The sequence below is a fragment of the Coregonus clupeaformis genome, chromosome 5, assembly GCF_020615455.1.
Source record: "Coregonus clupeaformis isolate EN_2021a chromosome 5, ASM2061545v1, whole genome shotgun sequence".
Classification (NCBI taxonomy): domain Eukaryota; kingdom Metazoa; phylum Chordata; class Actinopteri; order Salmoniformes; family Salmonidae; genus Coregonus; species Coregonus clupeaformis.
In genome coordinates, this window is record NC_059196.1 from 20,022,313 (window position 1) to 20,042,185 (window position 19,873).

The 19,873-nt window shown below is 42.1% G+C and overlaps 1 protein-coding gene across 6 annotated transcripts in view; it reads left to right on the forward strand.

Moving 5' to 3' along the window:
* Nucleotides 1-3,551: 3,551 nt before the first annotated feature.
* Nucleotides 3,552-19,873, forward strand: part of LOC121561737 (DISP complex protein LRCH3) — an 80,131-nt gene continuing 63,809 nt past the window's right edge. For all 6 annotated transcript variants that reach the window (XM_041874239.2, XM_041874237.2, XM_045213261.1 and 3 more), the window contains exon 1: nt 3,552-3,835. In XM_041874239.2, the coding sequence (XP_041730173.2) occupies nt 3,592-3,835 (244 nt within the window). In that variant the 5' untranslated portion in view covers nt 3,552-3,591. The remainder of the gene's footprint in view (nt 3,836-19,873) is intronic.

The following is a 19,873-nucleotide window of genomic DNA, read 5'->3' on the forward strand; positions in this document are numbered from 1 at the left end:
TTTGAATTTTGTGAAAAACACTTAAAACGCTACCAAAGATTTGTGTAACTGTTCTATCTGTTACACTACTCTTCCGGCACCAAATGACCGATCTGCAGGAAACTTGATACAGTGCCTTCAGAAAGTATTCACACCCCGTGACTTTTTCCACATTTTGTTGTGTTACAGGCTGAATTGAAAATGGATTAACTTTAGATTGTTTGTCACTGGCCTACACACAATACCCCATAATGTCAAAGTGGAATTATGTTTTTTTTAAATGTTTTGTTTCAATAAGTATTCAACCCCTTTTTTTATGGCAAGCCTAAATAAATTCAGGAGTAAACATTTGCTTAACAAGTCACATAATAAGTTGCATGTGTGCAATAATAGTGTTTAACATGACGTTTGAATGACTACCTCATTTCTGTACCCCACACATACAATTATCTGTAAGGTCCCTCAGCTGAGCAGTGAATTTCAAACACAAGTTCAACCACAAAGACCAGGGAGGTTTTCCAATGCCTCACAAAGAAGGGTTCCTATTGGTAGATGGATAAAAATGTAAAAAGCAGACATTGAATATCCTCTTGAGCATGGTGAAGTTATTGATTAAACTTTGGATGGTGTAGCCTAGTGGTTAAGAGCGTTGGGCCAGTAACGGAAAGGTCGCTGGTTCGAATTCTGCAGTTCTGCCCTTGAGCAAGGCAGTTAACCACCAACAACAGCTGCTCCCCGGGCGCTGATGACGTGGACGTCGATTAAGGCAGCCCCCCTCACCTTTCTGATTCAGAGGGGTTGGGTTAAATGCGGAAGACACATTTTGGTTGAATGCATTCAGTTGTGCAACTGACTAGGTATGCCCTTTCCCTTCCCTTTCCCAATACACCCAGTCACTACAAAGATACAGGCGTCCTTCCTAACTCAGTTGACGGAGAGGAAGGAAACCACTCAGGGATTTCACCATGAGGTCAATGGTGACTTTAAAACAGTTACAGAGTTTAATGGCTGTGATAGGAGAAAACTGAGGATGGATCAACAACATTGTAGTTACTCCACAATACTAAGCTAATTGACAGTGAAAAGAAGGAAGCATGTACAGAATAAAAATATTCCAAAACATGCATCCTGTTTGCAACAAAGCACTAAAGTAATACTGCAAAAAACGTGGCAAAGCAATTCACTTTTTTTTTCTCCCCTGAATAGAAAGTGTTATGTTTGTGGCAAATTCAATACAACACATTACTCTGTGCCACTCTCCATATTTTCAAGCATAGTGGTGGCTGCATCATGTTATGGGTATGTTTGTAATCATTAAGGACTGGGGAGTTTTTCCGGATAAAAATGAAACGGAATGGAGCTAAGCACAGGCAAAATTCTAGAGGAAAACCTTGTTCAGTCTGCTTTCCACCAGATACTGGGAGATGAATTCACATTTCAGCAGCACAATTACCTAAAACACCAAATCTAATATAATAAATAATACACTGGAGTTGCTTACCAAGAAGACAGTGAATGTTCCTGAGTGACTGAGTTACAGTTTTGACAAATCTACTTGAAAATCTATGGCAACTCCTAAATATGGTTGTCTAGCAATGATCAACAACCAATTTGACAGAACTTGAAGAATTGTGCAAATATTGCACAATCCAGGCGTGGAAAGCTCTTAGAGACTTACCCAGAAAGATTCAAAGCTGTAATCGCTGCCAAAGGTGCTTCTACAAAGTATTGACTCAGGGGTATGAATACTTATGTAAATGAGATATTTCTGTATTTATTTTTCAATACATTTGCAAAAATGTCTAAAAACATGTTTTCACTTTCTCATTATGGGGTATTGTATGTAGATGGCTGAGAAAAAAATATATTTAATCAATTTTGAATTCAGGCTGCAACACAACAAAATGTGGAATAAGTCAAGGGGTATGAATGAATACTTTTTGAAGGCACTGTTGGTAGCATCTATGGACAATATTTTCCAGACCTAAAACAACATGGCCGCTATTGACCAATAAAAATTCACATGGGCATGTCTGGCACATAAATGCATATAAATCAGTCAAGGATATTCGCTTTGTAACAAAATTTGGTACACATGTTGAAAACACTGTACAGACTCAACAAGAAGATTCATGTCGACCACATGGTGGCGCAAGGGCACATGCACGGGCACATGTTTATATATCTGAATCTGTTTGACTCAGAGTGATGAAATTTGCCTAACATGCTCAGGGATGAGTCTAGCTAACCCACGCAATATCCCAGACACCACTGGACTGATTTTGACGAAACGTGGGTGAATGATGAGTCTAGTCATAGAAATCCGTCATTTACAAAATTACACTGAGTGGCCCAAGGGGGGCGCTGCATCATTCGTGGGGGACAACATGTTTACTGTTGCCTTGTTTTTTATTAACTTAGTAAACTTTGTCTTATTTTGGTCATTCTCATTTTTCATTTGAGCACTGACTGATACCTGTTGAGTAAATTATGTATTGTTGCAATACAATGAATTAGTACTGTAGTGGGATAGTGGACAGTCCAGTGGAGGAAGTTTTTATCTCACTGGCCTGTTCGTGGCCCTGACAGTCCACTATCACTCAAATGTTTAGCTGATCACATCTGCTTTAGCTGCCTATATGATTCTATGTAATATCATTTGAATAACATAACATTTCTGTCCTGTCAATGGACTGACATCAAGCTATGGTAAGCATTTGAATTTGATGTTTTAGACTGATTATTGTCCACCACGATGAAATCGGGGACTGTGGATCTGTCTCCGTCCGTAGTACGTTAGTCACACGCGATATCTTAGACAGCACTAGCGAAAACTTGGGTGAAGAATGCGTCTTGCCATGGAGATCCGGCACTACAAAATTACACTGATTGGCCCAAGGAGGGAGTTATAGTAATTACCTGAAATGTAATACACGTGATATCTCATTTGGCCCAATTTGTTTTGTTTGTATTGTTCTTGAATGTGATTTGATATTGTTACCTTTTGGATTATTTCAAGGTTCAACCAATCGAGCTGTTTTCATTAGTGGTCAGGCAGACCAATGGTCGGTCAGACACACTTGCACTGTTGGGCTATAGTCTCATTATAGGCTATGACCTTAGTACTATTGCTGGGGTTCTCAAACTTTTCCTTTCTGAGGCCCACTACTTAGTTAGTTTTATATTATGGTTCTTCTGTTTCATCTCTGCTTTTTCAGGGACCCCTGTAAACAACTCCCTTGGGCCCCCTATTGAGAACCACTGCTCTATAGATGTAATTTTTAGGCTATGAAATGCCTAATGATAGCCTAGTGAACAGTGACAAAGTTCAAAGTAACATTCACACAAGATGATTTTGAGAGTAAAATCCAAATCAGTCAGGAACGTCACACCAAGAGTAGATGATGTCATTCATATCTCATTACTTTGAGAGTAAGGCTGGGGTGGGGAGGAGGGAGATCTTACATTTTTATTATCACTGGGCATGGCCAATTCCCAAACTAGCCTCTCCCTTCTACAACGCTTCAGTCTGCCCTCACATTCTGCGCTTGCGTACTATCAATTTAGCGGCTGCAGGGTAGGGAGAATCGGTGGGAGTTAGCTAGCTGTGTAATGGCGGCTTCGGTGTTGCTTTCTGCGGAGAACACCGGACCGACTTTTGCGGTCGGCAATTCTGGAGCGGTAGGGGCTCCCGGTAATGGAGTAGGGGCACCGGGTCCTGCATCTTGGAATCGGTCACTGGACAGGGCATTAGACGAAGCCTCGGCAACTGGTTGTCTCAACCTCAGCGGCAGGAAACTGAAGGAGTTCCCGAGGAGCGCCGCCAACCACGACCTCACAGACACAACTCGGGCCGGTGAGTGTGGATCGAGGCTCGCGCGGTAGAATGGATGAAAATGTCCGGACATGTTGATAATAAAATGTTATGGAACAAACCCAAACAGACACTTCGACGGCTGTGGGTATCTAGCTAGCCAGCAGAGGCTCGAAAAATAAACTTGTTTTGACTTGGAGTAACTACGAAATTAGCCTGCTAGTTAACGTAAGGACACTACCTGGCCAACATTAACCAGCTAGCTAACGCTAGCCAGCTAGCGAGCGTCTAGACGTCTCCAGAGCAGAGTTGGTAAACACAGCTCATGTTTTAATTTTTTTAATTTTTTATTTAACCAGGTAAGCCAGTTGAGAACAAGTTCTCATTTACAACTGCGACCTGGCCAATATAAAGCAAAGCAGTGCGATAAAAACAACACAGTTACATATGGGGTAAACAAAACAAAGTCAAAAATACAACAGAAAATATATATACAGTGTGTGCGAATGTAGTAAGTTATGGAGGTATGGCAATAAATAGGCCATAGGGATGTAGGTAGGTAGTTGTAACATGTGCATTTTTCTGCTGCAAATACATTCCCAGGCATGCACTCAAAACGTTATAATACGTGGCGCGAGAACTGACAGATTGGGACCCTCATGAAATGTGTAAGGATTCGAATCAAGAACCAGTGTAGTCACCATGACCTGTTTTTGCGGTTAACTTGTGACACAGAAAATGAGGGAGGGAATATGGGGAACTATTTTTTGTTTGTGATACGATGTTCATCTTTGGTATGATGCACTGCATCGTCCCTCACAGCTTATGAGGACTGTGGCAGGCCTGGGGGTTGTGCTTTTGGACAATTAATAGACACTGCAGGAAATAAAACCTACTAAAAACATCTCTCTCATCCAGCACCAGAGTCTACGCATACCTGTGCACCATAGCCAATCAAGGCTATAGTAGGCCTTTATGCAAACAAGCCATTTGCCACACAGGCCTGCCATCATTCGCCACACAGGCCTGCCATCATTCACGTTCAACTGGACTGTGTGTTTACAGGCAGTTGCAACAGTGTGACTTTACATCATTAGAACACATTCTGCAAAAGACACAAAATACACCTGAATGGATTTCTGTAAATACCACGGAAGGCCTCTTACATTTGGGAACTTTACAGTCCTATTGATCAAACAACTATGAAAAGGCAGGCTATCTCTCCCTCAGTTATGCACATCAACAAGATCAAGAACTAATGCTAGTCAGAGCAAGATGTGCAAAAATCTAACGTAGGAACAATAGATAAACCCTCTCAAACTTTTTCAGCTAGTTGGCTGTCAAAATTTCCCTGATAAATGATGGGGAATTGTAGCCTACTCGTCCTTCTGCAGCTTGCCTACCAATGCATGCTTTCCTAACCAAGCACCCAAGCAAGCTGTCTAAAGTTGGCTAGCTTGCTAGCTAGCTACTTCCAGACACAAATGAGAGAACATCTCACTCTGACCATTTACTCTCCCTAGCAGAGTTGGTTAGGCTGTTAACATGTTATCTAGAGCGTTCGTGACAAACTATTACTTTTTCTGCCTACATTTACTGACACCAGTCATATTCAGCGGGTGATGCGCGTTCGTAAATGTGTAAATTCATCAGTTATTCTGTGCGAACGCCAGAGATATGCTAGCTAACTGGATAACAGTCGTTCACGTTCTTGCTAGCCAATCAAATGACACCTGCATCTCTAGCTGTGTATAGCCACTGAAAAACGTTATGAGGGGAAAAAGTCAGTCACTCGCCCTCTCCTCCAATGACATGACATCCTCCTGGCAGCTAGCTCTCTAGCTAATGTTTGGCTCTGTGTTTTTAGCTTGCTACATAAATAGATACGCTAGCCTATTAGCCACCTTATGACTGACTTGTGATCATTGACCTTGCTAGTCAGATTGTATTGATATTCCCAACCTCAGTTACATTTGTCAGTTTTTGTCCAAAATATTCAGTCATTGAAACTGTAACAGTGCATCCCGAATGGAGGCAGCAAACAGGCCAGCTGTGATTTACAACATGATAGCAATATTTTCTGGACTACCAAAGTCTGTATTGGTGAATTATATTATTAATGTATTGAACTGCATCAATCTATTCTGCCAACAATGCGTTAGTGTACGTCATGGAATGTTCAGTCAAGTAGAACCTATTTTTAAAACCTCTTAAAGTTTGTTTTGTAGCATAAACTGGGAATTTGATATTTTTGACTAATACTATGATTGTCTGTTTGTTTCATATCTGCAACGTAGTTAAAACGCTGTCAGTTCCACTTTAAATAGTGTGGATGAAGGGTGGGTGGGTGGCGGGTGGGTTGAATAGCCTAAAGAGAAAACAATACCTTTAAAAAAAAAAACATAAATGTATTATTCTGATCCAGTGGAAACTTCATAAAATACCTGATTACTTGTTATCCCTTGCACAAATAGCCTACAGCTGTGTCTTTCCCAAGCTCACAGAACTGAGGGCCCAGAATATTTTATGCAATATTGCAAGTTTGCTAGCACAAGCTTTAGCTGGACACAGTTGATAGTCGATACAATGTTTCAAGTTTGTTGCAGACAGGCCATGCGTAGCCAATGTGATTTTATAGGATATTTATTTTTATCAGGATATTTTCTACCTGAAGGCTGCAATGTTTTTATTTGTTGGCTTTATGTAGGCTATTTTTACATAGTTGGCAATGGCAATAGAAGTCACTTTTAGATTTGTATCAATTTTATTTAGATACAATTTAGATTAACCACATGACAATGATTTTGAGATACAAACACTATTATAAATTAAATAAAACTGTTCCATGAAAATGTGCATATGAAAATCATAACTGGCATGCAGATCAGTAGAAATGATAAGATAGATTGGCACTCTAAATGGAAAAGGTTGCCGCCCCCTGGTGTAGCCTATTCCCAGCAACTTCAGGAGCATAACGGCAGAATCTGCGAAGGCCAGCAGCAGCGGGAGGAGGGGGATCAGGAACATCGAAAAGAAGACTCTCGGTCGAACAATATTTTTTTGTGTGCCAGGGACAGCCCTAGTGTGTATGGTACTGTATGTAGGTCTGGGTGATATGGCCTAAAAATCCTATCTCCATTTTTTTCAAATTTATGAGCGATTCACGATATGCCTATTTTTTTCCTTTTTCTCTAAATAAGCTTTTTTGCAATAATCACTCACTGATCTGGCTTTCAAGTCTGTCTATGAAAATACCGTTTTTTTGTTGCTCATTGCACATTTATAAAACACAGACTAGACAGCTTGCACATAAGTCTGTGGCTAAAAGGCTGCTAACAGTATGTGGTACCGCAATGTCGCATGCGACAATTTTTCCACAATCATGTTTATTGATTTTCTCTCTTCTTTTAGTAGGGTCTGTTCTAGGCAGTATACCGTATACTGGGTTTTCAATACCAATGAAACTATTTCTTTCAAGTTTTTAAATAAATGTAAATATTTGTAGCTACCTTTTTAAAGTAAATACCTGCAGTCAACTTGTGCAAATCGTTAGGAGATGAAGAACATTGAGTTCTTCATTTCATCTGTCACATTAATATGTAGTTTGTGGTGGTTGTTTACAAGCCCACAATGGCGAGATCGGAGCCTTGTGAATCACTCACTGTCGTGCAGCATGCGCCAGGTGATCTAATTACAGTATGGAATTCACAACTTCATGTTTGCCAGCTAGATAGCTTTACTATTAAGTTAACTGTCTAAAATGTGCTAAATATTCTCCAGTTGTGCATTTGATTTGCTAATTTAGTAACTAGTTAGCTAAGTGGTTAGCTTTTTATTTTATTTTATTTCATCTTTATTTAACCAGGTAAGCCAGTTGAGAACAAGTTCTCATTTACAACTGTGACCTGGCCAAGATAAAGCAAAGCAGTGTGATTTAAAAACAACAACAACACAGAGTTACATATGGAATAAACAAAACATACAGTCAATAACACAATAGAAAATCTATATACAGTGTGTGCAAATGTAGTAAGTTATGGAGGTAAGGCAATAAATAGGCCATAGTGCAAAATAATTACAATTTACTATTAACACGAGTGATAGATGTGCGGGAGGTAGCTTAGTGGTTAAGAGCGTTGTGCCAGTAACCGAAAGGTCGCTGGTTCTAATCCCCGAGCCGACTAGGTGAAAAATCTGTCGATGTGCCCTTGAGCAAGGCACTTAACCCTAATTGCTCCTGTAAGTCGCTCTGGATATGACTGCTAAATGACAAAAAAAATCCCTTTAACAGAACCTGAAAAGGAATTACTCAAATAATGTCAGCAATGATTTGAGGGTGGTTAAACTGGAATTGAATGATTTATTAAGGAGGAGAGCTGAGTTCATGCATAGAGTGAGGCAGAACTATTATTTTAATGGGAGCAAATCAAGCAGGTTTCTAGCCTTAAAATTGAAACAAAGTGAATCTTGTGCTTCTATAGAATCTATTCAATCCCTATCTAAAGGCTTACTTTCTGATCCACAGGAAATTAATGCAACATTTCAGTCTTTTTACCAGAAGTTATATAAATCTTCTATCCATTTTGAGCCAGATAAATGCAAGCAGTTTTTAGATAATCTTGATTTGCCCGTATTGGATGAGAAGCAATCTACGGATCCGGGCCGACCCATCTCATTAGAGGAACTGGAGTCAGCACTGAAAGGTGCTAAAAAGGGTAAATCACCTGGCCCGGATGGCATTCCACCTGAACTGCACGCAAATTATCGTCCAATATCTTTAATTAATTCTGACCAAACATTTTATTCAAAAGTATTGGCGTTACAGATGGAAAGGTATTTGGATAAGTTGATTCACGTGAACCAGTCAGGTTTTATGAAACGTCGCCTTGCAGCTGACAATAAATGTCATGTAATACATGAAACACAACAGCTGGACACACCGTGTGCTGTGCTGTCTCTAGATGCCGAGAAGGCTTTTGACAGGCTTGAATGGCAGTACTTGTGTGTTGTCTTGGAGAAATTTGGTTTGGGAAATAATTTTATCGATATGGTTTGTGTGTTATATGCTAATCCTGTTGCTATGGTTTCTACTAATGGCATACACAAGTCCATTCCCTATTTTTCGGGGATGTAGACAAGGAGATGGCCTATCCCCAACATTATTCATTTTGTTGCTAGAGCCTTTAGCACAACATCTAAGGCAGAATGTAATTGCTTCTCCTATACTGATTTTAAATCTTCCTCTCATATATTACTATATGCGGATGATATTCTCCTATGTATGACAGATATTCAGAATTCTATCTCAACTTTATTATCCACATTTGAATAATTCAAATTGCTGTCCAGGTATGAGATAAATTGGACAAATTCAGCATTAATGTTACTGAATGAAGCGGCCAAGAAAGTTTAACTTCCCTCAACAATTCTTATGAAAACACAGTTCACTTATTTGGGTATTCATATACAAACATCTCTGCATGGTCTGGTGAAGTTTAATAATGAGACAATTTACAAGGAGGTTGAATGAGATTTAACTGTTTGGGAGAAGTTGCCTGCTTCTTGACAAACAAGGGTCGCTTCCATAAAGATGAATGTGCTGCCACATATTAGTTTCCTGAGCATGATGATCCCACTCCCTCCACCAATAGGCTATTGGGGAATGATTGATAAACGTATATGTAAATAACTTTGGAATGGAAAACATCCAAAGATTAGGTTTGAGGTGTTACAATGACAGAAGTGAAATGGTGGACTTGCATTAACACATTTTTGTATTTTCCACCAATCTTTCCAGTTAAGCAAACTTAGATCATGGTTTAATCAGTCTACATCAGTTTCCTGGAGAGCTATTGAGGAAGAACTTGTTTCACCTACTAGATTGCAGGATGTGTTTTCTGGTATATCTAATAAGAAATGCATGCCATATTTTGGGCCTATTATTTCTGATACAATGGATAATTTTAGGAAGGTTGAGAAGTGTGTAGGTGGTAACTGGAAATGGCATCTCCATACCCCTCTATGGCATAACAAGGCTATTACTTCCGGTAATAAACCTTTTGCGTCTAGAGCCTGGTCTGCAAAAGGGGTCAATAATCTAGGGGATACAGTGCATTCAGAAAGTATTCAGACCCCTTGACCTTTTCCACATTTTGTTACATTACAGCCTTATTCTAAAATTGATTACGTTGTTTTTTTCCTCATCAATCTACACACAATACCCCATAATGACAAAGCAAAAACAGGTTTGTAGAAATGTTTGCAAATGTATTAAAAATAAAGGGATATTACATTTACATAAGTATTCAGACCATTTACTCAGTACTTTGTTGAAGAACTTTTGGCAACGATTACAGCCTCGAGTCTTCTTTGGTATGACGTTACAAGCTTGGCGCTCCTGTATTTGGGGAATTTCTCCCATTCCTCTCTGCAGATCCTCTCAAGCTCTGTCAGGTTGGATGGGGAGAATTGCTGCACAGCTATTTTCAGGTATCTCCAGAGATGTTCGATCGGGTTCAATTCAGGGCTCTGGCTGGGCCACTCAAGGACATTCAGAGACATGTCCCGAAGCTACTCCTGCGTTGTCTTGGCTGTGTGCTCATTGTCCTGTTGGAAGATGAACCTTCACACCAGTCTGAGGGCCTGAGCGCTCTGGAGCAGGTTTTCATCAAGGATCTCTCTGTATTTTGCTCCGTTCATCTTTCCCTCGATCCTGTCTCCCAGTCCCTGCCACTGAAAAACATCCACAGCATGATGCTGCCACTACCATGCTTCACCGTAGGGATGGTTCCAGCTTTCCTCCAGACGTGACGCTTGGCATTCAGGCCAAAGAGTTCAGTCTTGGTTTCGTCAGACCAGAAAATCGTGTTTCTCATGGTCTTTTGACAAACTCCAAGCGAGCTGTCTTGCCTTTAACTGAGGAGTGGCTTCCATCTGGCCACTCTACCATAAAGGCCTGATTGGTGGAGTGCTACAGAGATGGTTGTCCTTCTGGAAGGTTCTCCCATCTCCACAGAGGAACTATAGAGCTTTGTCCGAGTGACCATGGGTTCTTGATCACCTCCCTGACCAAGGCCCTTCTCCCCCGATTGCTCAGTTTGGCCGGGCGGCCAGCTCTAGGAAGAGTGTGCAAAGCTATCAAGGCTACTTTGAAGATTCTCAACTATAAAATATATTTTGATTTGTTTAACACATTTTTGGTTACTACATGATTCCATATGTGTTATTTCATAGTCACTATTATTCTACAATGTAGAAAATAGTAAAAATAAAGAAAAACCCTGGAATGAGTAGGTGTCAACTTTTGACTGGTACTGTATGTAAATAAGGTATTTCTGTTTTTTTATTTTTAATACATTTGCAAAAAGATCTAAACCTGTTTCGCTTTGTAATTAAGGTATTGTGTGTAGATTGCAAAAAATAATATTTAATCCATTTTAGAATAAGGCTGTAACGTAACAAAATGGAAAACGTCAAGGGGTCTGAATACTTTCCGAAGGCACTCAAAGGGTCTACTTAGTTTTCAGGAACTTCATCTTCGTTTTGATTTGCAAGGGTTGTCATTCTTTGTATATCTTAGACTGCGGTCAGCGCTTCCTGCCTATGGGGTCCAAGTTTGGGAAGACACCTGGTGATGGAGTGGATTTTTAAATCAAATCAAATCAAATCAAATTTTATTGGTCACATGCGCCGAATACAACAGGTGCAGACATTACAGTGAAATGCTTACTTACAGCCCTTAACCAACAGTGCATTTATTTTAAACAAAAAAAGTAAGAATAAAACAACAACAAAAAAAGTGTTGAGGAAAAAAAGAGCAGAAGTAAAATAAAGTGACAGTAGGGAGGCTATATATACAGTAAAATAAAGTGACAGTAGGGAGGCTATATATACAGTAAAATAAAGTGACAGTAGGGAGGCTATATATACAGGGGGGTACCGTTGCAGAGTCAATGTGCGGGGGCACCGGCTAGTTGAGGTAGTTGAGGTAATATGTACATGTGGGTAGAGTTAAAGTGACTATGCATAAATACTTAACAGAGTAGCAGCAGCGTAAAAGGATGGGGTGGGGGGCAGTGCAAATAGTCCGGGTAGCCATGATTAGCTGTTCAGGAGTCTTATGGCTTGGGGGTAGAAGCTGTTGAGAAGTCTTTTGGACCTAGACTTGGCACTCCGGTACCGCTTGCCGTGCGGTAGCAGAGAGAACAGTCTATGACTAGGGTGGCTGGAGTCTTTGACAATTTTGAGGGCCTTCCTCTGACACCGCCTGGTATAGAGGTCCTGGATGGCAGGAAGCTTGGCCCCAGTGATGTACTGGGCCGTACGCACTACCCTCTGTAGTGCCTTGCGGTCAGAGGCCAAGCAGTTGCCATACCAGGCGGTGATGCAACCAGTCAGGATGCTCTCGATGTTGCAGCTGTAGAATTTTTTGAGGATCTGAGGACCCATGCCAAATCTTTTTAGTCTCCTGAGGGGGAATAGGCTTTGTCGTGCCCTCTTCACGACTGTCTTGGTGTGTTTGGACCATGATAGTTCGTTGGTGATGTGGACACCAAGGAACTTGAAGCTCTCAACCTGTTCCACTACAGCCCCGTCGATGAGAATGGGGGCGTGCTCAGTCCTCTTTTTTTTCCTGTAGTCCACAATCATCTCCTTTGTCTTGGTCACGTTGAGGGAGAGGTTGTTGTCCTGGCACCACACGGCCAGATCTCTGACCTCCTCCCTATAGGCTGTCTCATCGTTGTCGGTGATCAGGCCTACCACTGTTGTGTCGTCGGCAAACTTAATGATGGTGTTGGAGTCGTGCCTGGCCATGCAGTCATGGGTGAACAGAGAGTACAGGAGGGGACTGAGCATGCTCCCCTGAGGGGCCCCCGTGTTGAGGATCAGTGTGGCAGATGTGTTGTTACCTACCCTTACCACCTGGGGGTGGCCCGTCAGGAAGTCCAGGATCCAGTTGCAGAGGGAGGTGTTTAGTCCCAGGATCCTTAGCTTAGTGATGAGCTTAGAGGGCACTATGGTGTTGAATGCTGAGCTGTAGTCAATGAATAGCATTCTCACGTAGGTGTTCCTCTTGTCCAGGTGGGAAAGGGCAGTGTGGAGTGCGATAGAGATTGCATCATCTGTGGATCTGTTGGGGCGGTATGCAAATTGGAGTGGGTCTAGGGTTTCTGGGATTATGCTGTTGATGTGAGCCATGACCAGTCTTTCAAAGCACTTCATGGCTACAGACGTCAGTGCTACGGGTCGGTAGTCATTTAGGCAGGTTATCTTAGAGTTCTTGGGCACGGGGACTATGGTGGTCTGCTTGAAACATGTTGGTATTACAGACTCAGTCAGGGACATGTTGAAAATGTCAGTGAAGACACTTGCCAGTTGGTCAGCACATGCTCGGAGTACACGTCCTGGTAATCCGTCTGGCCCTGCGGCCTTGTGAATGTTGACCTGCTTAAAAGTCTTACTCACATCGGCTACGGAGAGCGTGATCACATAGTCGTCCGGAACAGCTGGTGCTCTCATGCATGCTTCAGTGTTGCTTGCCTCGAGCGAGCATAGAAGTGGTTTAGCTCGTCTGGTAGGCTTGTGTCACTGGGCAGCTCCCGGCTGTGCTTCCCTTTGTAGTCTGTAATAGTTTTCAAGCCCTGCCACATCCGACGAGCGTCAGAGCCAGTGTAGTATGATTCAATCTTAGACCTGTATTGACTCTTTGCCTGTTTGATGGTTCGTCGGAGGTCATAGCGGGATTTCTTATAAGCGTCCGGGTTAGAGTCCCGTTCCTTGAAAGCGGCAGCTCTACCCTTTAGCTCAGTGCGGATGTTTCCTGTAATCCATGGCTTCTGGTTGGGGTATGTACGTACGGTCACTGTGGGGGACGACATCATCGATGCACTTATTGATGAAGCCAGTGACTGATGTGGTGTACTCCTCAATGCTGTCTGAAGAATCCCGAACATGTTCCAGTCTGTGCTAGCAAAACAGTCCTGTAGCTTAGCATCTCGTCATCTGACCACTTTTTATTAACCGAATCACTGGTGCTTCCTGCTTCAGTTTTTGCTTATAAGCAGGAATCAGGAGGATAGAGTTATGGTCAGATTTGCCAAATGGAGGGCGAGGGAGAGCTTTGTATGCGTCTCTGTGTGTGGAGTAAAGGTGGTCTAGAGTTTTTTTCCCTCTGGTTGCACATTTAACATGCTGGTAGAAATTAGGTAGAACGGATTTAAGTTTCCCTGCATTAAAGTCCCCGGCTACTAGGAGCGCTGCATCTGGATGAGCGTTTTCCTGTTGATTAATGGCCTTGTACAACTCATTCAGTGCAATCTTAATGCCAGCATTGGTTTGTGGTGGTAAATAGACAGCTATGAAAAATATAGATGAAAACTCTCTTGGTAAATAGTGTGGTCTACAGCTTATCATAAGATACTCTACCTCAGGCGAGCAAAACCTCGAGACTTCCTTAGTATTTGATTTTGTGCACCAGCTGTTGTTTACAAATATACAGAGACCGCCACCCCTTGTCTTACCAGAGTCAGACGTTCTATCCTGCCGATGTAGCGTATAGCCTGCTAGCTGAATGTTATCATTGTTGTCGTTCAGCCACGACTCCGTGAAACATAAGATATTACAGTTTTTAATGTCCCGTTGGTAGGATAACCGTAATATTAAATCGTCAATTTTATTCTCAAAAGATTGAACGTTGGCTAATAGGATTGATGGGAGAGGCAGTTTACTCGCTCGCCGTCGGATCCTTACAAGGCACCCGGATCTGCGTCCGCGATATCTCCGTCTCTTCCTCACGCGAATGACGGGGATCTGGGCCTTTTCGGGTGTCTGTAGGATATCCTTTACATTCCGGTCCAGAGTTTTCTTTTCTTCTGCTATTTATTCTCATCTTTCAATGGTTAAAGCATGGATAAATGTTTTGGCTGTCGATAATGAGGCTATTGATTGGGAGAATGTCTGGGAGAATATATTTCTCATCAAAGAACCCAAACCATCAATTTAATTCATTTTAAACTTAGTCGTAGATCTTACTGGACACCACTTGTAAGATTTCATGCAAAACAGGCTCAAAGCCTGTACTGTGACCTATGTAACCTCAATACACTTGTCACATACAAACATATGAAATGGGATTGTCCTGAGGTTTATGAGGGGGGAAAGTGTCATTTTATTTTTATGATTGTATTGCCCTTGTGACCCCCCAAAAAAGTATTGTTAGAAAGGTTAAGTTCAAGTCTATTACGGTAAAATAATGATTCTAGGCGTTTCGGTGTCCAAGTGACCGATTCTGTTGGACCAAACCTCAAATGCAAATAGTGAGTTTAAACTGCTTGTTGTCAGAGAGGAAGAAGTGATCTTTTCTCTTTGTTCTTGTGAGTGACAGGGGGAGGGGCTTGGTGTCTGCGAGTGGGAAGGTGCACACAGCACATAAGGAGACAAGGCCAAAAAGACAGAACGCTTATAAAAATGCTATACAGGCATTTGGAACATCGCGCCCAAACACATTCAAATTAATTTGATATATCGCCCAGCCCTAACTGTATGGAGAGAGAGAGAGAGAGACAGAGAGGGGTATCCATGTCCTGGTCTGAGTAAGTCTGTGATCCTCTCGCCTGGGTGCTCCACTGATCATTGTTGTCTGTGTGCACTGACTGAGGAATTGGAGCATAGTCAATGCAGTGTGTATGTGCCCTGCAAGTTTAGCGATGCTTGGGGGCAACATACAGACATAGTTCACGCTGCCAGACCCTTACAAAGGAAAAGGGAAAGAGAGAGAAAACGGAGCAGAGAAGGAGACTGAGGCCTGACTTGGTTAACTTGGCAGAGGCCTATCTTGTTGTTCTCTCTCTCTCTCTCTGTGTTTTGTTCCACCAGACCCATGTCTCTGTGGCCAGTCCACACTGGTTATCTCAGGGAGGAGCTCGCTGGAAGAAATTAAAGGGGAACTGCACCCACTGATTTTGCCTTGTTTTTTTTCTTTCTCAAGAAATGTTGGCTGCCATGACAGAAGCTGAACGTGAGTTGGCTTGGGGTTGTGGTTTGATGTGTGTGTTTCTTGGGAGTGTACTTGCCACCACCAAGACACACCCATCTGTCTGTCAGAACCTTGCCCGCAGCTGTTTCCCCCCCCCCCATCTCAATCACAACAAACCAACCTCCTGCAGGTTGAGTTCAATAACTACAGGCAGATGTATGGTGAGATGCCGGAGGAAGCTTTGAATACGAATGCAATTTGTGAAGTTATGTAGATATTCTAAACTAAATGTTTTGATAACTTTCAAATGTAGTAACAGGTCCATGTAGAATAAACAACCCTTTACATAATACCATAGAAGCAGTGTTCTGCTAATGTAACAATGTGCACCTTTCATATTTCATTGTCATTCCCAGCCGATAGTTACTGTGCCTATCGGCATTTTGTCTGGTGGTAATGGGGCTACCTTGGCAAACATGTCAGTGGTCATACCTTCCTGTGTGGTGTCCCGTATAAAGCAGGAGTTCCCTGATCCTGGTGCAGAATACACAAGGTTTCTCCCTCCCCATATTGACTGATATCATTCAATAAAATAAAAAAGACAATGTAAGTTAAAGTTATCTAGTAAAATGTTAAAGGGGAAGTTCACCCAAAAACACTTCTGTGCTCTTTATAACACTTGCTTGGCTTTTTGTCAGTACCCCAGACAGTTTTTAGGTCCATTGTTTTAGTATTTAGATGTCTGTGTTTTCATATAAAAATGCATGATTTCCGAAATGACCTAAAATGTATTAACTATGTATATTTATTGTTACATAAACAACGATTGGGGTCTCGGCATTGAATTGCCAAATAAATGTTGTTTTAATGTAAAAAGTATAAAAAACTAAGACCTACTTCGTGCTAGCGCAAAAGTCTTCCATATAGTCTGTAATCCGGTAGATACTCTTCTTTGTGGTTCTAAGATGAATACTTACAGGAGGCGGGATGAAGGAGCGTTTTACGATTGGTCTTCAAGAAAGGAAATCAGAACGAAAGGAAGTAGACAGAGTTGTTAGCTAGCTAGGCTAGCGGTTAGTTATCTCTGAAGAAAAGTAAGGCAAATAACGTTGGTAGCTGAGTAACGTTGGCCAAAATGAAGTGCAGTAATGTTCCGGTCAAATACAAATACACTACACATTTCCACTTTTTTCCTGACCGTGATGGAGCTTTGGCTGCAGGCTATCCGACATTGTGCGTATGATGTCGATACGAATCCTGAAGTCATTAACCAGCTGGGGTTGACCGTGTCCAGTGATCACTTTGTGGCCACTGACTATAATGGCGACTGGTCCATGAGTAGGACACAGCCCTAGCCAGAGCCATGTACACTGAACAAAAATATAAACGCAACATGTGTTAGTCCCATGTTTTATGAGCTGAAATATAATATCCCAGAAATGTACAAAAAGTTTATTTCTCTCATTGAGCATGGTTGGGATGCTCTGGATCGAAGTGTAAGACAGTGTATTCCAGTTCCTGACAATATTCAGTAAATTTGCACAGCCATTGAAGAGGAGTGGGACAACATTCCACAGGCCACAATCAACAGCCTGAATCGAAGATGTGTCGTGCTGCATGAGGCAAATGGTGGTCACACCAGATACTGACTGGTTTTCTGATCTACGCCCCTACTTTATTTTTTAAGGGGATCTGTGACCAACAGATGCATATCTGTATTTCCGGTCATGTGAAATCCATAGATTAAGGCATAATTAATTTATTTCAATTGACAGATTTCTTTATGAACTGTAACTCAGTAATTTCTTTGAAATTGTTGCATGTTGCGTTTTTTTATATTTTTGTTCAGCATAGATAAATATATGGCTCTGGCCCTAGCTGGTGAGTGAGATGTAATGACAACAAACTAGCCCAACCTTTACATTATTTCAATGAAAACATTTAGAATATCAGCTCATGCCCTGAATTGACATGTAATGACTGACTCTCTGTTTTATTCAAGCCAACATCATCAATCACTCTTTCTGTTCATACCTGCCTGCCTAGGAGGGAATGGAAAAAGGAGTACCCTGACATTTCTGGGGGGAATGGCCCTAGCCCTCACACTCCGATCCAACGGGTCCCAGATGTGCTCAATGGGATTGAGATCCGGGCTCTTCGCTGGCCATGGCAGAACACTGACATTCCTGTCTTGCAGGAAATCATGCACAGAACAAGCAGTATGGCTGGTGGCATTGTCATGCTGGAGGGTCAGGATGAGCCTGCAGGAAGGGTACAACATGAGGGGAGGAGGATGTCTTCCCAGTAACGCACAGCGTTGAGATTGCCTGCAATGACAACAAGCTCAGTTCGATGATGCTGTGACACACCGCCCCAGACCATGACGGACCCTCCACCTCCAAATCGATCCTGCTCCAGAGTACAGGCCTCGGTGTAACGGCCATTCCTTCAATGATAAACGCGAATCCGACCATCACCCCTGGTGAGACAAAACTGCGCCTCGTCAGTGAAGAGCACTTTTTGCCAGTCCTGTCTGGTCCAGCGACAGTGGGTTTGTGCCCATAAGCGACATTGTTGCCGGTGATGTCTGGTGAGGACCTGCCTTACAACAGGGTCTTGGATCACTACTGGCTGTAAGCGAACGAGTGATGCACGTTTGGAGCAATACTGTTTGTATCCAAGGCTCAGCCAATCGTTCACGTAACAGAATGCAGCATGCGACTGAAGAGAGAAGAGACAACCAACTTGCTAGTTACAACATCAGCGCGCGCTATGGAAAGACACAGTGGTGAGAGGAAAGGCAGTTTGCCAGTTACAGCAGCACGTCCCCTGAACGATAACGAAGAGGTAGGTGAGAAGCCTGACCACGGAGACGGGGGTGAGAAGGTGATGAAGCGTACTTCATGAGCTGTAACCGAAAAACAACTGGCATTTGGAAAGTTTGAGATGGGGGAGCAAGAGTTGTTAGCATTGTTAAGTTTCTTGCTAGCTGGATCGAATTCTCAGTTAGTAGTTAGTTCGTTAGCTAGTTAACTAGCTATCTATGAACACATGTTTTCCCTCTAGTCTACAGTATGTGGTACATTTTCAGAATGTGAGAATTAGGTGAAAATGAGGTGTTTCTTGTTAAATAGGTGGATTCAGGGATGAAGTGTAGCTGGAGCTGTGCCTGGTTTAAGCTGGATGCCACTATAGAGGTGAAAGGAACACCACACACTTTCTCTCTTTCTCACTTTTTCAATACAGTGGATAAAAAGGGGAATGCCAGGTGTACTCTCTCACTAGAAATTAGCATTTTAAAGCTGATATTTATATTTATTTTTTATCCCCCCCTAGCAGGGATTTTTTTTGCATGTTTCAGTGCAAAATAAGTGTAACCTTTTTGGGGCCTCACCAGTTTGCATGCCTGTTTATTACAGACAGAAATACTCAGTTTCATCAGCTGTCCGGGAGGCTAGTCTCAGACGATCCCGCAGGTGAAGAAGCCGGATGTGGAGGTCCTGGGCTGGCGTGGTTACACGTGGTCTGCGGTTGTGAGGCCGGTTGGACGTACTGCTAAATTCTCTAAAATGATGTTGGCGGTGGCTTATGGTAGAGAAATTAACATTAAATTCTCTGGTAACAGCTCTGGTTGAAATTCCTGCAGTCAGCATGCCAACTGCACGTGCCCTCAACTTGAGACATCTGTGACAACTGCACATTTGAGTGGCCTTTTATTGTCCCCAGCACAAGGTGCACCTGTGTAATGATCATGCTGTTTAATCAGCTTCTTGATATGCCACACCTGTCAGGTGGATGGATTATCTTGGCAAAGGAGAAATGCTCACTAACAGGGATGTAAACAAATTTGTGCATAATGTGAGAAATTAGCTTTTTGTGCATATGGAACATTTCATGGATCTGGGGGAGGAGAAATCTTGACAGTATAGGAGTTACTTATTAGCTAGGCAATTCTAAGAATATATATATATTTTTTTTATTTTTTTTTTATTTTATCAGAATTACATGGACAGTATTGAATAGAGGAGAATCCTAGCCAATTTTGAGCACTTGAGAGATGGTTTTACAACTGGAGTATGCAGCATTGGTTTCATCAACTGTGCACC